Genomic DNA, 20768 nt, shown 5'->3' on the forward strand with positions numbered 1-20768 from the left:
ACATTGCTTATTTCACTTTTAAAAGGATTTACGCAAAATATAAAAGATTAGTGCAGGAGAAAAATGGACAAAAAAGCCCTTCTTCCGAATAATAATATATTCATCAATACAAATAATTTTAAAATACTATATTTTAATAAATTAATTAATAAAATTATTAATAAGAAAAATATATATGGTTAGTTATAATATAAACATTGTCATTGTAATTAGAATATAATATAACAATTGAAGGATACCAAAATATATTTATTACTGATTATATTTCCAACATTATACATTGCATTGAATATATAGATAGTATGATGCAAATTGCAAAATATAACCGCCATTATTAGAGATAACATAAAAAGAGTCATTGAAAATAAGATAATATCTTCTATTTGAAAGATTCTAATGATTATCTAATATAAAGTAAAAGTATTATCTAAGCCTCCATAACCGCCAATATCAGAAACAATAAATGTGATTGACAACCCAAAACAATATTTAAAAACTACAATTATTTCTTTTGATTACAATTACTTCTTATATATCCAACAGCCCCACATCTTCTTCCGTTATAAAAAAAAACTAAAGAGTTATAAGATTTGCATTCGATGGATTTTAATGGTGAAAACTAGATTTCCGAGATTCATCAAAGTATATACTTCCAGAAGAGCTGTATGGTATGGTTCTTTTTCTTTATATCATATGATATTTATGTTTATCTAATTTTTATTCTTATTTAATCAGGAACTGAAAACAAATGTTACTTCTCAATGAAAATCTATCATGGAGGACATTTTTCCAACAATCCAAACATGTCTTACGAAGGAGGTATTATTGACTATGTTGACTTTTGCAACATAAACAATTTCTCTATTCAGATCTTCCAGAAAATAATCTCCTCTTTAGGTTACGAATTCCACAACACATTCTGCTACTCGTTGGTTACTTATGCTCCTTTAGATGTTGGGTTAAACAAACTTCAATATGTTCTTGATATTTCTGATTTTGTGGAAAAGGTGAAAAATGATGGGTTGTTTTGTGTTCAAGAAATTTATATTGAACATTTTGTTAAAACTGTTTCGATCTACTTCCCAAATACTTTGAACATGGCAACCAACAGTTATCTGTGTACTCTTCTGTACAAGTTGGTTGTTTAAAATCCAAATCTGAATGTATGGGAAGCTAGAATCAACATGTTTGACAACTTCAAGATATGGATCGATGTGCACAAACTTCATGAAGCTTTAGAGTACACAAAGCACCAAGTGAAGCTTTTCAAGAATTAGAAGGAAACAAGGAAGTCGATGACACAAACAGGGGAAAATGTGGGTTTTGGGTTTTTGAATCTAGATGGTAGTTGTATGCAGAAAAATGATGTGTTATGATTTTAGAATGTAAGAACTTTATGTAATTTGATTATGTTTGCTACTTTCTAAGATGTTTATAAACAAGGCATGTGTCATATGTTTATTTAATATATCTTTTTAGAAAATTAAGTATTACTTTGTTTATATATTAAATGTTTGAATAATCGAAATTTAACCAAATGTAATGCACCTTTTTAATAAAGAATGAAAACAAATTACCTGCATTAGGGTCAACATGGACAAAATTTTCCTTTATGTCAAAATGGACAAAATTGACTTTTATGCAAAATAGACAATGTACTTTTGAACCAGGAAAAAATCATCAATCTTAATTGATATATTAAGTGTTTGATTACTTGTATTTTAACCAAGAATAATACACCATTTCACTCGGTGGAATAAAATTTAAATAAAAACAATTTATATGTATTAGGGTCAAAATGGACCAAATTGCCCTTTATGTTAAAATCGACCAAATTGTCCTTTATGTCAAAATGCAAAAAAAAGAATTGTTATCCAAAGATGTTTTATTTTTAATTCTTTCTAACTTCAAAGTTGTGTAACTTGCATCTAATCATACTTTTTATGTTGATCCATTTTAAATGACCTAAAGGGCAATTTGGTCCATTTTTTCACATAGTTAATTTTCTTTTCCATTTTTTTCTAATACCAAGTGAAATGCACCTTTTTGGTCAAGAATGAAAAAAATTCACCAACATCAGGGTCAAAAGTGGACAAAAATGTCCTTTATGTCAAAATGTACAAAATTGACTCTAATGTGAAAATGCAAAATAGACAATGTACTTTTGAACCAGGAAGAAATCATCAATTTTGATTGATATATTAAGTGTTTGATTAATTGTATTTTAACCAAGGGTAATACACCATTCCAATCGTTGGAATAAGTTCTGAATGAAAACAATTTGGGATAATGTCATAAAAAGCCTTAAGTTTGGCAGAAAATGTCGGTTTTACCCTTCGGCAGATTTTTGGTTCGTTTATACCGCAAACTTGTCATTTTTTTGTCGGTTTTGCCTTTGTCACCTGCAATATCAGGTTTCCAGGTTACCATGAATTATTTTTTGCGAAAAAACCCTTAAGTTTACAAATATTTTGCAAAAAAACCCTTAAGATTATAAGCATATAAAATATAAATATATATTCAAAATTTGATAAAACTACATAGTTTTCTACTGAAACATATTTTTAGCTTTATGTACGGTAAATTTTATATTGGTTCGATATAAAGTTTTTATATTTAAGTTTTAAGAAGGTTACCTAGTTTTATCAAAATTTGAATATATTTCTTAATTAATACATCAACTTTTCAAAACAAAATTAAAAAACATCTGTTAGTTAATAATTAATTATGCTAAAATAGTTAAACATATGAATAATATGGCATCAAGTACATTCAATTAATTTTTTTAAAAGGTAAATAAAAATATTTTATATGTTTAAAAGGTTTGTATTTCATAAATAATAACGTATCATATTTTTTTTATATGTTTAAATACATAATAATATTATCATATTTTTATATTAAAATATCATAAACATTTTAAACATCAAAAATAAATATAAACCTTTTAAACATATAAAATATAAATATATTTGTCTAATTTATTATATAAATATATTTATCTTTATAAAAAAAATATGATAGTTTATTATTTCTGAAATACAAACCTTTTAAACATATAAGATATTTTTATTTTTCGTTTAAAAAAATTAATTGAATGGTACTAATGTCATATTATTCATATGTTTAATTATTTTAGCATAGTTCATTATTAGCTAACAGACGTTTTTTAATGTTGCTTTGAAAAGTTTAAGTATTAATTAATAAATATATTCAAATTTTGATAAAATTAGGTAACTTTTTAAAATTTAAATATAAAGACTTTATATCGAACCAATATAAAATTTACCATAAATAAAGCTAAAAATATGTTTCAGTAGGAAACTATGTAGTTTTATCAAATTTTGAATATATATTTATATTTTATATGTTTATAATCTTAAGGGTTTTTTTGCAAAATATTTGTAAACTTAAGGGTTTTTTCGCAAAAAATAATTCATGGTAACCTGGAAACCTGCTATTGCAGGTGACAAGGGCAAAACTGACAAAAAAAATGACAAGTTTGCGGTATAAACGAACCAAAAATCTGCCGAAGGGTAAAACCGGCATTTTCTACCAAACTTAAGGCTTTTTATGACATTATCCCAAACAATTTCTATGCATCATTGTCAAAATGGACCAAATTGCCCTTCATGTTACAATGGACCACAAAGTCCTTTATGTCAAAATGCCAAAAAAGAAATGTTATTCAAAAACACTTCACTAATTACAAAAACACTTCACTAATTAAAACATAGACTTCTATTCATGTCTTACATTTGATGACTAAAACAACTTACAAATTTAAAGGAAAACTAAATAAAAGTAAACAACAAAACATATTAATACTCTTGAAAACATAATATTGTTTCATGGACCAAAAGCTGCTAGACGAGATCCTATTTTAAATATACCATCTAGATATAATTTACGCCTATCATCATGAGACATCCTTTGATATTGACCAATTAGATTTTCTACTTCAGGCTTCATTATGTTCACCTCACTCAACAAAATTTTCAAACAATACCTCCTCCTCAGCTTCCTAATTTGATGTAATTGATCAGCACCTTCCTTTTTAAATCCACATTCCCATTGTGCTAACGGACCACCTTTATAAGTTTTCATGTGCCTCATAAAAAATATGCCACAATCATTCAAGTTACCCATTGTTTTCCATGTCATGTACCGATGGAAAAAATCAATTTCATATTGAACCGAAAACGCCATATTATGATTAATTTCAAGAAGATACCTCTCAAACATATACTTCTGCAACAATAAAAAAATAATATCAGAAATAAAATATTACTAAGATTATATCAAAGTCAAAATAACATACCAAATTATAAATAAGATGTGGATATGCTTCATCACAACTACTGTACAACAGGTTGTCCAAAATCACAGCTTTTCGGTTCTTAAAATCATAAACAAACACAAAATAGTGATTGTTTGAACATGCAGGAAAAAACACCTATATATAAAAAAAAATTCATTAAGATAATTTAAACTTTTATATAAAATAAACATATCGTATTAAAACCTTACCATATCAAATCCTTTTAAACATCTTCTATCTTCCGATACACCCAAACACTGAAGGACATTCTCTTTGAAATTTTTATACTCTTTCTTCACTTTTAGTTCCTTTGATGTGCATATATCCAGGATTCTACTTATACAAAAAAAATCAAACCCATATTGAAACAAATAATAAAATTAAAAAAACTAAAAATTTACCAAAACACATGTCTTGAAGAAGAAACATGACGGAGTATCTTTATTTCTAGCTCTCTCATCATAGTTTAGAACATCAACAAAACAATCAATTGTTCCATAAAATAGATGTTCATGCGGATATAAGCTCTCAAACATATGACGTTCTCCACGTTGACCAGATATGCTAAGAAATAAGTTATCCCTACAAAATTAAAATGATAATATTAATATATGTTAAATTAATAATTACCTATCTTCACAAAAAAACCCATTACATTGGATCTTCAACTAAACTGAATACCAGTTAGATATTATGTTCTCTTCCTTTGTCAAAGTAGTATCAATAGGAACCGCCCAAATCACATAAGGAGACCTCCTTACTGGAGGTAACATTTGATCTCTTTTTGGCCTTGATTTAGATTGCAATTGATTTTGATTTCTTTTACTCAAACAACTTGTAACATGCAAATTTTTACCCCTTACATTAACCGGAGAATCAACAAACCCTTTAAATATTGATCTCTCTTGCATTTTATGACCTGAACTTAAACAAGGCTTTTTTGGAGTATATAACTCAGACTCTATTCCTAAAACAAAGGATAGTATATCTTCATTCAACAATCTTTTTCCAATTTCATTACCTACAATACAAAAAATAAAAATAGATTTAGAATTTGATGTTCTTTTGCATTATCATAAAATGAAGACAAAACTGCATTTATGGTCCCTGTGGTTATCCAAAAAGTGTGGATAAGGTCCAAAATATTTTCAACTTGCACCATTAGTCCAAAAGCTGAAACTTTTTATGGTTTTAATCCCTGAATATTTTAAAATTAGTTAGAAAGACTATTTTGCCCTTCCATTTTTTATGTATTTCAGTAATTCAGTACTTGAAAAAAAAAGCAAAAAGAAATATTATCAGCACCCCTACCACCCCCACCTCTTACGTCGATAACCCTACCCCTCTCTTACTAATTTAATTCACAATCATACACTGATACACATACATAAACTATGAACACAATGGAGTTCTGGGAAAATATTATGCATATTCAACACATATAAGCACATATAATGAAGTTTTGGAAAAACTGATGCAGATTAAACACATATATGTGCACACACACCTCTCTCTCTCTTGCGTCTCTCGTTCTCTCTTCCTGATTCAACAAACACACACACGCACACATACTGATAAACCAGATTGAGAACATTGATAGGCCAACACCTCCCTCTATTACTCTCTTTCTTGAGTTTCTCATTCCAGCAAAGGATTTTCACAGTCGGAGCTACGTTTTCATTTGGTGAACCTCCAAGAGCGAAGTGACCATCAATGTATGTGTGTAGTTGTTCAGATCCGAGATTTTAGGGTTTTTAGATGTTCGGGTGGTGTCAATTTCCGTGTTAATCAGAGTATGTATGTGCCGAAGGTCTGATTTTCAAACACTTGTTCAACACCATTATTTCCATATCTCAATTTCTTGAAGGCCCAATCGTCAGATTCTGATTCAATTTCTTGAAGGTGCAACATGCTGATTCTGATTCTTTATAGTGACTCAAGTTCACCACCGGAAGGTGTTGTAGATATGGGTTTTAACTCATGGTTGTTCTTGTGTGTGATGAACCCAATAGAGAAAGGGAGGGGTGGGGTTTACGAATTGGGAGGGTGGGTTAGGATGATTTAGAAGATTGACCCCATTTTTCATGAGAATCGCTCTTTAGGGGAATTTCATTTGAGATGAAAAACCGCTCCAGTTCTAGGGAATCATTTCAATGATGGTGGTGGGTTAAGGTTTTTTAAGGTGGATCTAAAATTATGTTACCTGGTGTTTTTGTCATTGAAGGGATGAAGAAGACGATGAGAGAAAGAGGTTTTTGCAAGTGAAGAGAGAGAGAGAGAGAGATAGAGAGAGAGAGAGAGAGAGAGGTTACCGGTGGAGAGGGATGGATGGGGTAGGATTTATTTAATTATTTTTTTTAAACATTTAAATACTAAAATTAATAAAGAAAATAGAAAAAACAAATCAAAAGGGTAAAAGAGTCATTTCAAATTGTTCAGGGACCAAATCCACGAAAAGTTTGTGATTTTGGACCAGTGGTGCAAGTTGGAAACTTTTTGGACTCCATCTACAATTTTTTGCTAACCACAGGGACCAAATTTGCAGTTTAGTCTAAAATGAATAATTCATAAATATAGAAAACAATTACCCTGATGATTGAAAGAGTCATCCTCAAAACTAATTTTCCTTCTTATTGAGCCTGAACTTGAAACATTATCAACATCACTATGATGGAATTTAGAAAAAACTGAAACAATCTCTTGTAATTTCAATTTATACAATTGAAAATTTTTATGACTTCCATGCTTTTGCAATGCCATTTCAACTTTCTTATTCAAATCATAAACAACCCACTGAATATCCGACTCACAATCCTGAAAATTTTTAAAAAATAAATAAAATAAAAATTAATCCGAAATTTAAGAAAATATACAAATAAAAAATGAATCTTACATATATCGATCCACTTTCAAAATCTTCATTACAATTTGCAACAACACCATAACCGAAACCACCATTTTCCAATTCCTTGCTTTCTCTAAACTTAAGTTGATCTGATGTCCAGAAATTAATTACAGGAAATCTTCTGAAAAATGGCATTTGCTGACATTGAATCCTGTCAACATATAGCAACTACAAAAAACATCTTTAGTTAGAAAATATAATGATATGAATATTATTTATTATATAAAGAAATCAAAAAATTTAAAAGAATATACCGTTAGAAATTCACATGGTCCATTAAAAAATGTTTTAATTTCATTTCTGCTCCATACCACTTTCTCTTCCTTCAAACAATTCAAAACATATGCACACCAATCTATTTTATCCAACTTAGATGATTGAGACAAGTAAGGAAGAACTTTGAAATTACAAGCTCCTTGTTTGTTACATGATCCGAAACATGTACACACCAGAATTATGAAATTCACAATGAAAACCATATCTGCTTCACTTCGCTCTATTATCTTCATCAACAAATCAGAAGGAGCTACTAATGACAATGGCTTCTTAAATTGGTCTTTCCAAATTTCAAACTAATCATCATTGCCTCGAACACCTAAACAACTTATTTGCTCATAACCCAATGGCAAACCTAGAACCCTATTCACATCTTCTCTTGTTACCGGAATATTTCCACCTTCACTCTTAATAACCATCTCCTCATGATCAAAAGAATCCACAACAAAATAACATAATTTCGTTGGAATACTTTGAGTCTTCATATCAAGCAATGACCCAAAACCAATTCTTCTTACACAATCTTTTTGAATATCATTCATAGATTTCACAGCCCCATAAATAGAATTAACAGAAACACGAGCATACAAAGCTTTCACATTACCAGCTTTACCATCTTTTTTTTTCTTTTTTATCAGATTTTCCTACAAACTTCTTAAAACTTCTTATACTCGAATCTTCATAATCTGAATCACTAGAAAAAGAATTACAGCCTACAAAACATATCCAAATATTACATTAACAATTAGATTAACAATTAGATTAAAACTGCAAGAAGGTATTCAATCAGTTTGTATTTAATTTGAAATACCTTAGTTTCTTTAAATTTACTTCATAATAAAAATCAAACTTTAATAGGGTGTTTTAATGCAATAAAACAACATCCTTATATTAATTGAATGTGGAATTAAAGAATATATTGATGCATACATACCTTCATTAATTTTTTTGCCCTTGCCTACTTCATCATCAATTCTGCGTTCCTTAAGCTTCAAAGAATTGCTAGAATGAATCTCAATTGCCTTATTCTCATCTGATACAATAAAAACGATTGTATTATCTACTGAATTAACGACAACTCACAAAACAACTACCTTCATTGACTTTTTCCATGTTTCTAAGAACATCAACACTTGAAACACCGCCATTTTCGGGATCTTTCTTAATCTTCAATGATTTACCGGAATGTATCTCAATTGGATTCTTCAAATCTGGAACAAAATAACATGAACTACATGAATCGATAAAACTAATAATTAAAGTTCTGAATGCTTGATGAATATGGATAAACATATGAACCTCCATCAAATTTTTGTTTCTGTATGAAATCTTCAACCGCATAATCTTCATCATCTTCAATTTCAATCGGATTATCAGCACAGTTCAAATTCAAATTCATGTTTCGTTCTAATTCCTTTTGCAATCGGTTCTTTTTTTTTCCTTTTCGAATTAAACCTTTTTTTATTTGAACGAGCATCCAATATGGCTTTAAACGCAAACATCGAATAAAAACCGAAACTGCAATCGGTCAATTCTAATTTGAGTCAACCGAATGTCTATACATTAAAAACTAAATTGGTCCACTACGTACAGTAAGAAGTTACCAACTGAATTAAAATTTCAAATTTGATTATCCACAATAACTAATAAATACATTCAAAAAATATATATTTACAAGTATACCCTTTAAATATTAGAAAATAATATAAATTACAAAATACATGTGTCAAAAATTGAATGGTTCTCGCATTTTCGCATAATATATATATTTTCGCATATATATATATATATATATATATATATATAATTAAATTGTCTTTTTTAATAAGAACCCTAAAAATCAACCTGCGTCTTATTTTTTTAGTCGATATCCCCACTAAAAAAAAAGTAAGACGCCAAGGGGAAATACAGAGACGTGGAAACGGAAATAAGATTCTTGAAACTCATCTTCTTCTGCACTTCCTTTTCTCTTCCTGACAAAAATGGTAAACATGGTAAATATTTTTCACAACCGTCATGCCTTAACTAGAAATGCAGTAAATTTACAGTTCCTTGACTAAACAAGTGGTCTGGCTTTCTCCACAGAAGTCCAAAAGTCTTCCAGCAACACCCATCACCATCGATCACATTATCTTCTATCTTCTTAATCTGCTTATGATGATCATCCAGATTCATCTCATCAAAATTTCTTCGCAATCATTTTAACTTTTCTTAACAAAGATTTGATTTTTATCAGGATCCTTCAATCATACCTTTAATGGCGTCTTCTTCAACTTCATCCATTCACAAGATCTTTAAGTATGATGTATTTTTGAGTTTCAGGGGCGAAGACACTCGTACGAACTTCGTTGACCATCTTTATCATGCTCTTAAGCAAAAAAGCATTCATACTTACAAGGACGACGAAGAAATCAAAAAAGGGGAAAACATTAGTGATGAGCTCATCGGATCCATTGAAAACTCCAAATTCTACATCATTGTTTTCTCCAAAAGATATGCCTCTTCATCTTGGTGCTTGAATGAACTTGTTAAGATAATGGAGTGTCAGAAGTCGAACGAGCATACCGCTTACCCCGTTTTCTATGATGTGGAACCACGGGAAGTCCGCAAACAAGAGGGGGCAGTGGCAGACGCCTTTTACGACCTTCAAAATAAAGAGGCTGCTGGAATATGGAGAGAGGCTCTCAAAGAAGCAGCGGATCTGGCTGGGTGGGAGTTGAAGAACACTGCTGACGGGTAATTCCTTCATTAGATCTCTGCAATATTTTGAATATTTTAGATCTACTGCATAATCTGGAGTCCTGGATATAAATGGCTCGTATATGGCATCTTAGATTGTCAAATTTTAATACGTAATTTTTCATATGTTAATTATAGATCTGAAAGTGACTGGTGATATGGGATTTTGAGTAAGCTAACTGAATCTTCTTTAAAATGCAGGCATGAAGCTAAATTCATCCGAAAAATAGTTGAGGTGCTTTCACTAGAGTTACGTTCCATTAGTTTCAACATTGATGAAAAGCTAGTAGGAATGGAGACCCGGATCGAAAATCTTATACCATCTTTAGGAATTGGCTGTGACGATGTCCGTATGATCGGGATCAAGGGCATGGGAGGTGGTGGAAAGACAACTTTAGCAAGAGCTGCTTTTGATCACATATCCTTTCAGTTTGAAGGTACAAGCTTCGTTGAAAATGTGAGGGAAAAGGCTTCTTTCTCCGGTTTAAATTCTTTGCAAAAGCAAGTCCTTTCAGATGTCTTCAATGAAGACATGAGAGTAAGTAGTGTTTTTGATGGGAAACGCATGATGAAGAGGAGGATTCCTAATAGGAAGGTTCTTGTTGTTCTAGATGATGTTGATGATATAAATCAACTTGAGGCGTTAGCAGGCGAGCCTAACTGGTTTAAGGCGGGAAGTGTAATTATCATCACAACAAGAGATGAGCAAGTGCTGGTAGCGCATCGAGTGAAGTTCATTCATGATGTCAATCTGCTATCATATGAGGAGGCAATTTGCCTGTTCAGTAGGTTTGCATTTGGGATAGATATTCCAATTCAAGGGTATGAAGAGCTATCAAGACAAGTTGTACATTATGCGGCTGATCTTCCCTTGACGATTAAGGTTTTGGGTTCGTTTCTTTGTGGAAAAACTGATCTCGAATGGATAGATGCCCTAGAAAGACTAAAAACGATTCCGGAAACACAAACTTTGAAAAAATTGGAATTAAGCTATATATCTCTAGAGGAGGATTACAAGGAAATGTTTCTAGATGTTGCATGCATCATGAAAGATTGGCTGAAAGATGAGGCTATCAAAGCGCTTGAATATTGTGGGTTTCATGCTAGAAATGGTTTAAAAGTTCTTGAACAAAAATCTCTCATAACTATTTATAAGAACTTTTATTATGATGGTGATTGCCTAGGCATGCATGACCGTATTGTAGAAATGGGCAGGAATATTGTTCGTCGTGGGCACCTGGATGAGCCTCACAATCATAGCCGATTGTGGATTAAAGATGAAATTGAAGAGATATTAGCTAATGATTTGGTAAGGATAATGTTTACTTATATTTGGTAAAAGAAAAAACCAACACATCTATAGTTATTATGACACAAGTTTCATGGTGACTTATTTTGGATTGCAGGGTACTAAAGCAACAAGATGTATACGATTCCACTCAGTGAAATTCAATCCTCATATTTTTATAAAAGGTCTGAGAAAGATGAAGGAACTTAGATTTCTTTCTGTTTTTGGAGTTTCTTCCAGTGATTTGGAGTTTAGTATGGCTGGCTCAGACTTCCCAAATGCTCTACGATATGTGGATTGGACCTATTACCCTTTTAGTTCTTTACCCACAATGTTTCAAGCAAATAATCTTGTTGCACTTAAAATGGTTCGCAGCAGAATTGTACAACTTTGGGAAGGTGGAGAAAGTAAGGTAAAATTATGGTTGATCGATTGATCTGTATAATTCATTATATAATGTTATACATACATTGTTCTGTTATTACACCAATATTCATTTTGTTTCTTTTTTGCTTATTTTAGGTCTTTAACAAGCTCAGATTTCTTGACCTCAGTTTTTCAAGGTTGAGTACCATTGACCTTGGGCTTACTCCAAATCTCGAGACGTTGACTCTTCATTATTGCGATGATTTGCTAGAACTTCATATGACCGCTGGATGTTTAAAGCTCACCTCTGTCGACATTGAAGGTTCAAGGTTGAGGACCCTTGACCTTGGGATGACTCCAAATCTAGGGAAGTTAAATCTTCAAGAATCTTGTTGTTTGGAAGAACTTCACATGGCCAATAAATGTCAAAAGCTCACCAAACTCAAAATTAGTCATTCAAAATTGAGGACCCTTGACCTTGGGATGACTCCAAATCTAGAGAAGTTAAATCTTCAAGAATCTTGTTGTTTGGAAGAACTTCACATGGCCAATGAATGTCAAAAGCTCACCAAACTCAAAATTAGTCATTCAAAATTGAGGACCCTTGACCTTCGGATGACCCCAAATCTCAAGAAGTTATATCTCAAAGAGTGTCATAAATTGGTAGAACTTCACACCCCCATTGGATGTCTAAACAAGCTTGTCCATGTAGACTTAAGTGGTTGTTTGAGGTTTAGCTCTTTTTTGTTTGACAAAGATGATTATACTTCTTGTAGTGTGGATGAATCACTTGAGGTTGGTCCTTCAGCTGAATTACAGCTGATTGCGGAGGCCTTAGAAAGATGCCCGCTTCACCCCGACAATAACTTGCCTAAGTTTCGGTTTAAGTGCTTTTATGAAGAAGATCGAACCTCATTTACTAGAAATCTTGAGATGCTTCTTTCTGTAGGTATGTGTGCTTGCACAAACCTTGAGACGTTTTCACAAAGCATTTGTGGGTTAAGACATTTAAGAAATCTTGAACTCAAAGGCAGTTTTCTAGAGACGTTCAAGGATCTTGACCAGTTAGATTGTCCGGAGGAGCTAATTTTGTCATCTACAACAATTGAACATCTTCCACATAGCATTTGTATGTTGAAACATTTGAAATCTCTTGAACTTATAGATTGTCTGCTACTTGAGAGGTTACCTGAGGATCTTGACCAATTAGAATGTTTAGAGGAGCTAACTTTGTCATCTACAACAATTAAACATCTTCCGGATAGCATTTGTATGTTGAAACATCTGCAATCTCTCAGACTTATATTCTGTTGGCTTCTTGAAAAGTTACCCGAGGGTATTGGCGAATTAGAAAGTCTAAGGATGCTCGCTTTGTCATCCGCGAAGATTAAGCATCTACCAGGTAGCATTTGTATGTTGAAACGTTTAACTTTTCTCCAACTTGATCATTGTTTGTTGCTTGAAAAGTTACCTAAGGGTATTGGGGAATTGGAAAGTTTAAGGAAGCTCACTTTGTCATCTATGAAGATTAAGCATCTACCCGATAGCATTTGTATGTTGAAATTTTTAACTTCTCTCAAACTTGATCATTGTTTATTGCTTGAAAAGTTACCTGAGGAACTTGGATGTTTAGAACATTTAGGAGAGTTGTATGTACAAGGTACAAGCATAATTCATCTTCCACAGAGCATTCTTTTGGTAAAAGGTCTGTTTATCTTCGGGTCGTGGGAACTTCTTGAGTCGTGTGGGTTTACATCGGAGATACAAGGCCCACTATATGACTGCTTCGTACAGCTGCCAACAGCAGAAGTCTCCAGGGATGAACTTTTTGAAGCTTTGTAACAGGTACTTTCTGTGTTCTTCATTGATCTTGTCACACTGATTTAAATAATAAAATTGATACGACGGTAACTAAATTTCAGCCACAAATCAAAATTAATAATTAAAAGAAAATAAAGTACTATACATGCAGACAATGTTCATCTTAATTTGTTCTCTTCTCTTGATTTTTTCTCTTAAAAAGCTAAATTCAATGATTTTTGCAGAAAAGAGATGCTGAAAAAATGGATTAAGCCTACACTCGGGTAAATTGCTATCTGTCTCTCTTATCATAGCATCCTAATTCTAGTTCTTCCTATTACAAAATTATACTACAAAATATCTACCCAGTTTATCAATGACATTAAATTACAAAGCAATTTTACTGCCCTAACTGGGTAGATTTATTGAAGTATATGTTTAAATAAGAAAAAAAAAATGAAACTTGAAAGTACAATGCTATAACTGGCTAGACCATTCAAAGTATAATGTTCTAATAAGTAATAGTTGAAAGTATAATGCTCTTGTTATGTAGAATTTCAAAGTAAAAATTAAAAGTACAATCCCATGGCTGGGTAGATTATCTAAGTATAATGTTGTAATAAGAAAAAAAAAATTGAAAGTACAATGCTATAATTAGGTAGATTTTTCAAAGCATAATGTTTTAATAAGAAAAAAAATGTAAGTACATTGCTATATTTGGGTAGATCATTCAAAGTATAGTGTTCTAATAAGAAAAGGTTTTGAACGTACAATGCTACCTTGAGTAGATTTTTCAAAGTACATTGCTTTAATAAGAAAAACAAAGGAACATGTTGTAATCAAATGAAATGAATGTAGGATGCCATACTACATAAATAAATGAGAGTACGTTGCTATATCTAAGATTATTCTGATATTTATGTATGAATATACATGTGTATAAACGTATGTATGTATGTATCAACATTATTTTCCACATTATATTACAATTTAGAAACGGTTGATCTTTTATCATCCACAATATAATCATGTGTTCACCTTGAAATTTGAGTGCAGATACCGGTAGAAGAAGGGTTGATTCCACATTCAGTATCGTTGACTTTGTGTTGGGGATTCCTGTTGATTGAAGCATTGTTACTAGTTGAAATCAATGTGAGACTTCTTCAAAAGAAGAAACACATAGTGCACAATGAGAATGAGTTGGAAGTGATCTCCATTAGAACCATGGCTCAAGAGATGTTAGGTTGGGACTTTCCAAATGTCATTTGAACTGCAAGATTTTGATAATAAATTCGTTCCATTCTTCATTTAATGGAACAATCAAAAATTGATCGTAGTTCTTGTTTGTAAGTTTGTTTTTAGACTTAAAGCTTAATGCTTTATATTTTGAAATATAAATTTAGCTTACCACTCTGAATTTTCATGGATCAACCCAAACCGTATCCTGATTAACAATAAGATTGTAATTTTGAAAGTTACGAATCGTCTCATATGTGTATTGATTGCGACCTTAATTGTTTGTGAATAGAGTTTTGATAGGTTTCAGGTTAAAAGTTGCCATACAATCTGTAGAAAGTTGTTACAATAGGAAAAACGTTCTGCTATATATGTAGGGTGCACATAATGCACGCACCCACAACAGGATGATTTTGAGAAGCTCTAGAGGCCCATAAAAGTCATTTCTCAAAGAACTATTGTACTTTCTCTGTTTTCTAGTTGATCATCGTTCTCTGAATTGACATGGTGGTCTTTTTGGTCTTGTTGTAGATGATAATGATTATTTTTCAGCTAAAAACCCAAAAATTAAGTTAAGTGGTCAGTCTCTCGACTTTGGAAAAGGTTGATGTGATGGGTCTCTACTAATCCAGTAACTTATAATAGAAAAAAGAAATTTTCCACATGTAACTTTCTTCATGTTATTTTATAGAGGGACAAGTTTATTGTTGTGTGTATGCTGCTAATAGAACTGGACATGAAACATAACACACATTTCTTTATGAACTAATTTTTTTTTGGAACTAATCATGGGTAGTGATGGTATGTTAACTTTGTTTTTTTCCTTGATTTCATAGGGTTTATGTATATATTCCAAAAAGTTATTTCATCATATAATTGATTTCTACCAGGCAGCTGCCAAAGTAGTTTTATTGCACTGATCATGGAGGATGGAACATTAGATAGATTTCGCTCTTCAACAATCTTGGCAACTGAAGTGAATATTGTTAATTGACCTTCATTTGAACCCTAAATAGGCAATCTATTTTTTTTTCTGATCAAAAAATTGCACTGGAGATGGAAGTGTTATGGATTTTAATTGATACTTGTATATCTTAATTGTTTTGTTGGGTCATTACTGAAGTTGCAGTATTTTTCTACATTTTAGTGAGCAATAAATTGAAAAGACTCAGGTAACCTGGTTCATCTTAATTTCATATCTTCTCTTGATCTTTTCCCATGAAAAAGTTAAATTCAATGGTTTTGCAGAAATAAGATGATAAGAAATATGAGATATGTATGTTTGGGGTTAAATGTATGAATTAGAAACATACTTTCACTTGTTTTTTTATCGTACATCCTACTTTCATTTATTCTTGTTAAAACATTGTACTACAAAAATCTAGCCAACTATTGCAATGCAATTAAAAGACAAAGCAATTTCACTTCTCTGACTGGGTATATATCAATCAAAGCATAATGTTCTAATAAGAAAAAAATTGAATCTTGAAAGTACATTGCTACATTTGGTAGATTTTCAAAGTATTATGCTGTAATAAGAAAAAGTTAAAAGTACACTGCTATAACTGGTAGGAGTTTTACTTATTAGAACACTATAGTTTGAAAAGACACTTAAACATGTATTATTTCAATCCTTTTAATATCAAGAGTGGATTAAATTCTAAAATCTAGGCGTAAAAAAGAGCTTTTAAACATGTTTAATAAGAGGTCTAAACAACCATTGATGCTTGTTCCTTTTGATTTTGGTCCTGCATATACAATGTAAATGAAATCACAAAGAGCTGCAACAAGAAGTATAGAAAGTTTCAACTAAGAGCACCACTAAGTAAGTGATCATGAGATGAATCACTACCATTACAGCCGTAACGACTCCTTTTTGAAAATGAACAAGTGGAAATTGTATGTTAATTGACTATATTCTTGCCATGTCACCACCTAACATAATCATACAACTTGATGGTTTCTCATCCTAAAGAGGATAGAAAAAAATAAGCAAAAAAAAAAAAAAAAAAAAAAAAAAAAAAATCTGACAATGAAGTATAACTCAAAGAGTACAAATTCAAGGGTATTTGATTAAAAGTATTGTTCAAGTAAGTGATTAAAAAATCAGGACCCGACTTTCATGAAGTTGAAGTGCAAGCCCAACCTCTCTTCTGTATCTTTTCCGCAATAACTTCATCTAAAAGCAACAAAAAGCAAATTATTAGATGTGAATTTTTATATAATTGAATGGAAAACATATTGCATAGTAACAAAAAAAAATAACTCGACAAATTTGTGGTGTGCTTGATATCATTTTCAAATCATTTCTTATTTTATTTTTTTTGTAATTTATGTAAAGAAAACCTTTGCATCTTTTCTGGAAATATTCCTCATAAAATTATTTCCAGAATTACAACTATTGCTCAAAAGTAATACTCCTATATATCACCATCACTTAATTGCACCTCTCACAAGTCTTCCTTGCAACAAAAAAAACTATGTGTTATGATTATGATTTTTCAATTTTTACCTATGATGTCATAAAAACTGCAGAATGTTCCCAAAATTCATCCCCATGTTTAACAAAAACAGATGGCAATTAGCGAAAAATATTTTTGTAATAAAATATCAAATCTCAAATTTAGAAAAACTCTTTACTTTTTTTCACCTTTTACTGAAAACCCATTATAAAATTTGTTTTTAAAGAAAAATTATTGATTTTTTTTTTTTGTTTATTTACGCCATTAATTATATGTTAAAATAAGTTAATATTGTTAACACTATGTAAAGTGTTTGCAGGGAAATTAGACAACACAGGAACTTTACACAAAAGTTGTGTTACTTCATTATAGAAAAGTGACAAAGCTTGATGCCTAAGAAGGCTTACACGTGAAAGGAAAATGACAGAAACATAAAAAACTGCTCCACTAAGAGCCTAAAGATAATGGACAACCCACTACCTAAAAAGACAAAGTCAAGAATAACTTTTATGGGGAAAATAAATAAAGCAAACTAAACATATATTAAAAGATAGCTAGACATATGCACAACAAGTCATGCACGTGGTCTTAGGTGTTGGATTTTAATACTCCCTCTCAACGCCAACATTCACCATTCCCATTGTCTCACAGAAGTTGGTCAATTTCTTGCTTGAGAGGCCTTTAGTGAATGAGTCTGCAACTTGGTCTGAAGTTTTTATGTATTGAAGGTCTATGTCTCCATTTAAAACTTTCTCACGGATGAAGTGATAATGAACCTCCACGTGTTTGGTTCTTGCATGAAACGTTGGGTTCTTAGCCAACTGTATTGAAGAGAGATTGTCACAATAAAGCTTGATCTTGTGACCTTCCCATTCATGTAGATCTTTTAGAAGTTGAACCAACCAAACACTCTCTTGGGCTGCCATTGCAGCAGCTCTACACTCTGCTTCGGTTGTGGATAGAGACACTGTGGGCTGCCGTTTACTGCACCATGAGATTGCACTAGACCCCAACATGAACACATATCCTGTTGTAGAGCGTCGTGTGTTTAAGTCACCTGCATAGTCAGCATCGCAGAAACCAACTAGCTTGCACATTGACTCCCTCTTAAACATAATTCCTTGATCAAGTGTTGCTTTCACATACCTTAGAACTCGACGTATGGCAGCAAGATGAGATCTCCTAGGGTTTTGCATGAACCGACTCAAAACCCCTACAACAAAAGCTATGTCAGGCCGTGTCAAAGTGAGATAAATGAGGCTTCCCACAATCTTCATGTATATAGTCGTGTCTTCTAACTCTCTGCTGGTATCAACACAAAGTTTTGAGTTTGTGTCAATTGGTGTCATTGCTGGCTTACTGTCAATCAAAAAAAAAAAAAAAAAAATTCTTAGGCATCAAGCTTTGTCACTTTTCTATAATGAAGTAACACAACTTTTGTGTAAAGTTCCTGTGTTGTCTAATTTCCCTGCAAACACTTTACATAGTGTTAACAAATCTGGTATCAGAGCTAGACCCATGGCTGATCTTCAAGTAGTAGGTGGTGTCAAGAAACTCAACAACCAAAACTACAACACATGGTCCACTTGTATCACTTCGTACATGCAGGGGCAGGATTTGTGGGAGGTTGTAGATGGTACTGAGAAAGCGCAACCAGAAGCTGAAGATAACAATGGGGTTCTGCGAAAATGGAAGATCAAGGCGGGAAAGGCGATGTTTATTATGAAGACAACAGTTGAAGAAGACATTCTTTAACACATCCGGGATGTTGTGACTCCAGTCGAAGACTGGAAAACTCTTCAATCACTGTTCTCGAAAAAGAATGACACAAAGTTGCAACTTCTGGAAAATGAGTTGCTCTCTGTGTCTCAACGTGAGATGTCTATTCCTCAGTATTTCCATAAAGTGAAGTCAACTTGCAGGGAGATTTCAGAACTTGATCCACAGTCTTATATTCCTGAGACTCATATGAAGCGGATCATTATTCACGGCTTAAAGCCTGAGTTTAGAAGCTTTGTGGCTGCAATACAAGGTTGGTATGTCCAACCTTCTTTGGTAGAGTTTGAAAACCTCTTGGCAGGAGGCTCTCGCAAAACAGATGGTAAGCATCTCTGTTAAAGCCGAAGATGAAGCCCTTTATGTGGAGAGAAGTAAAGGGAAGTACAAGGCTAACTCAAACCAGGGACAGAAAAAGAATTATGATAAGCACAAACGGAACGAGAGGAGAAATCATGACAATGAGAAGGGAGAACAATCAGTGGAGAAGCAGAAAAGTTCTCGGTCTAACAAAAAGTTTCCTTTTAAATGTTATAATTGTGGTAAAAAAGGACGCATGGCAATAAATTGTCCACAACAACGTATGGAAGAAGGCAATGCAGCAACTGCTCAAGAAGAAGACGCATGGGATGCTGAAGCACATTTTGCACAAGATGAACATGTCATGGCCCTTGCAGCTACAACTGAAAAATCGAAGAACAAGTTAGATGAATGGGTAGTTGATTCCGGCTGCTCAAATCATATGACGGGAGATAAAAAGATTATTCAAAATGCAGTTGAATATGGTGGAATTAGAGTTGTTGTGATTGCTGATAACTCAAAACTTAAAATTGCCCACGTTGGTGATGTCCAGTTTCACCCGGAAGAAAACAAGAAGGAGATGATGTTAAAAAGTGTGTATCATGTTCCTGGAATGAAAAAGAACTTGCTCTCTGTTTCCCAATTAACCTCAGCTGGTCATTATGTGCTTTTTGGTCCCAATGATGTCAAAGTGTATAAGGAGTTTGAAACTCCATCTTACCCAATTGCCAAAGGAAGAAGATCGGAGTCTATCTATGTGATGTCTGCTGAAACTGCATATGTAGATAAATCAAAGAAAAATCAAAATGTGGATCTTTGGCATATGCGCTTGGGTCATGTAGCTTATGACAAACTCGACACTATGATGAAAAAGAAGCTTGTCAGCGGTCTTCCAGAACTAGAAGTGAGTAAAGGCCTAGTGTGTGCAGGTTGTCAATATGGAAAAGCTCACCAATTGCCCTTCAAAAAGTCCGCATATCAAGCAAAGGCACCTTTGGAGTTGATACACTCAGATGTGTTCGGACCTGTGAAACAACCATCAGTGAGAGGAATGAAGTATATGGTGACCTTTATCGATGACTTCTCAAGGTTTGTATGGGTATACTTCATGAAAGAAAAATCAGAAACCTTCAGTAAGTTTAAAGAGTTTAAAGCTGAAGCAAAAAGAGATGGAAAGCATCGTGTATTACGACTCAGATCAGACAATGGTGGAGAGTACTTGGCAAAAGAATTTGCTGATTACTTAAGGGAACACAAAATCGGAAGACAATTAACTTGTCCAAACACGCCACAACAGAA

General features: G+C 32.5%; 1 protein-coding gene and 1 pseudogene across 1 annotated transcript; one reads left to right on the top strand and one right to left on the bottom strand.

Moving 5' to 3' along the window:
* Positions 1–9600: 9600 nt before the first annotated feature.
* Positions 9601–15193, top strand: LOC145141904 (TMV resistance protein N-like). The gene is made up of 6 exons (XM_079074751.1): positions 9601–10238; positions 10443–11550; positions 11648–11941; positions 12052–13740; positions 13941–13979; positions 14752–15193. Exons 1-4 carry the CDS (start codon positions 9760–9762, stop codon positions 13735–13737), a joined length of 3567 nt encoding a protein of 1188 aa, XP_078930877.1. The 5' UTR covers positions 9601–9759; the 3' UTR covers positions 13738–13740; positions 13941–13979; positions 14752–15193.
* A 2802-nt stretch (positions 15194–17995) lies between these two features.
* Positions 17996–18742, bottom strand: LOC145141907 (secreted RxLR effector protein 161 pseudogene; annotated as a pseudogene).
* Positions 18743–20768: the final 2026 nt, after the last annotated feature.

Source organism: Lactuca virosa, unplaced genomic scaffold, assembly GCF_052849685.1.
Source record: "Lactuca virosa cultivar CGN04683 unplaced genomic scaffold, Lactuca_virosa_CGN04683_v6 scaffold_103, whole genome shotgun sequence".
Lineage (NCBI taxonomy): Eukaryota > Viridiplantae > Streptophyta > Magnoliopsida > Asterales > Asteraceae > Lactuca > Lactuca virosa.

Bases quoted from the DNA above. Each gene is read 5' to 3' on its own strand.
- LOC145141904 (XM_079074751.1), top strand. From the start codon at position 9,760: ATGGCGTCTTCTTCAACTTCATCCATTCACAAGATCTTTAAGTATGAT. The intron at 10,239-10,442 runs GTAATTCCTTCA...TTTAAAATGCAG, and splicing joins TTGAAGAACACTGCTGACGG to GCATGAAGCTAAATTCATCC. The intron at 11,942-12,051 runs GTAAAATTATGG...TGCTTATTTTAG, and splicing joins GGGAAGGTGGAGAAAGTAAG to GTCTTTAACAAGCTCAGATT.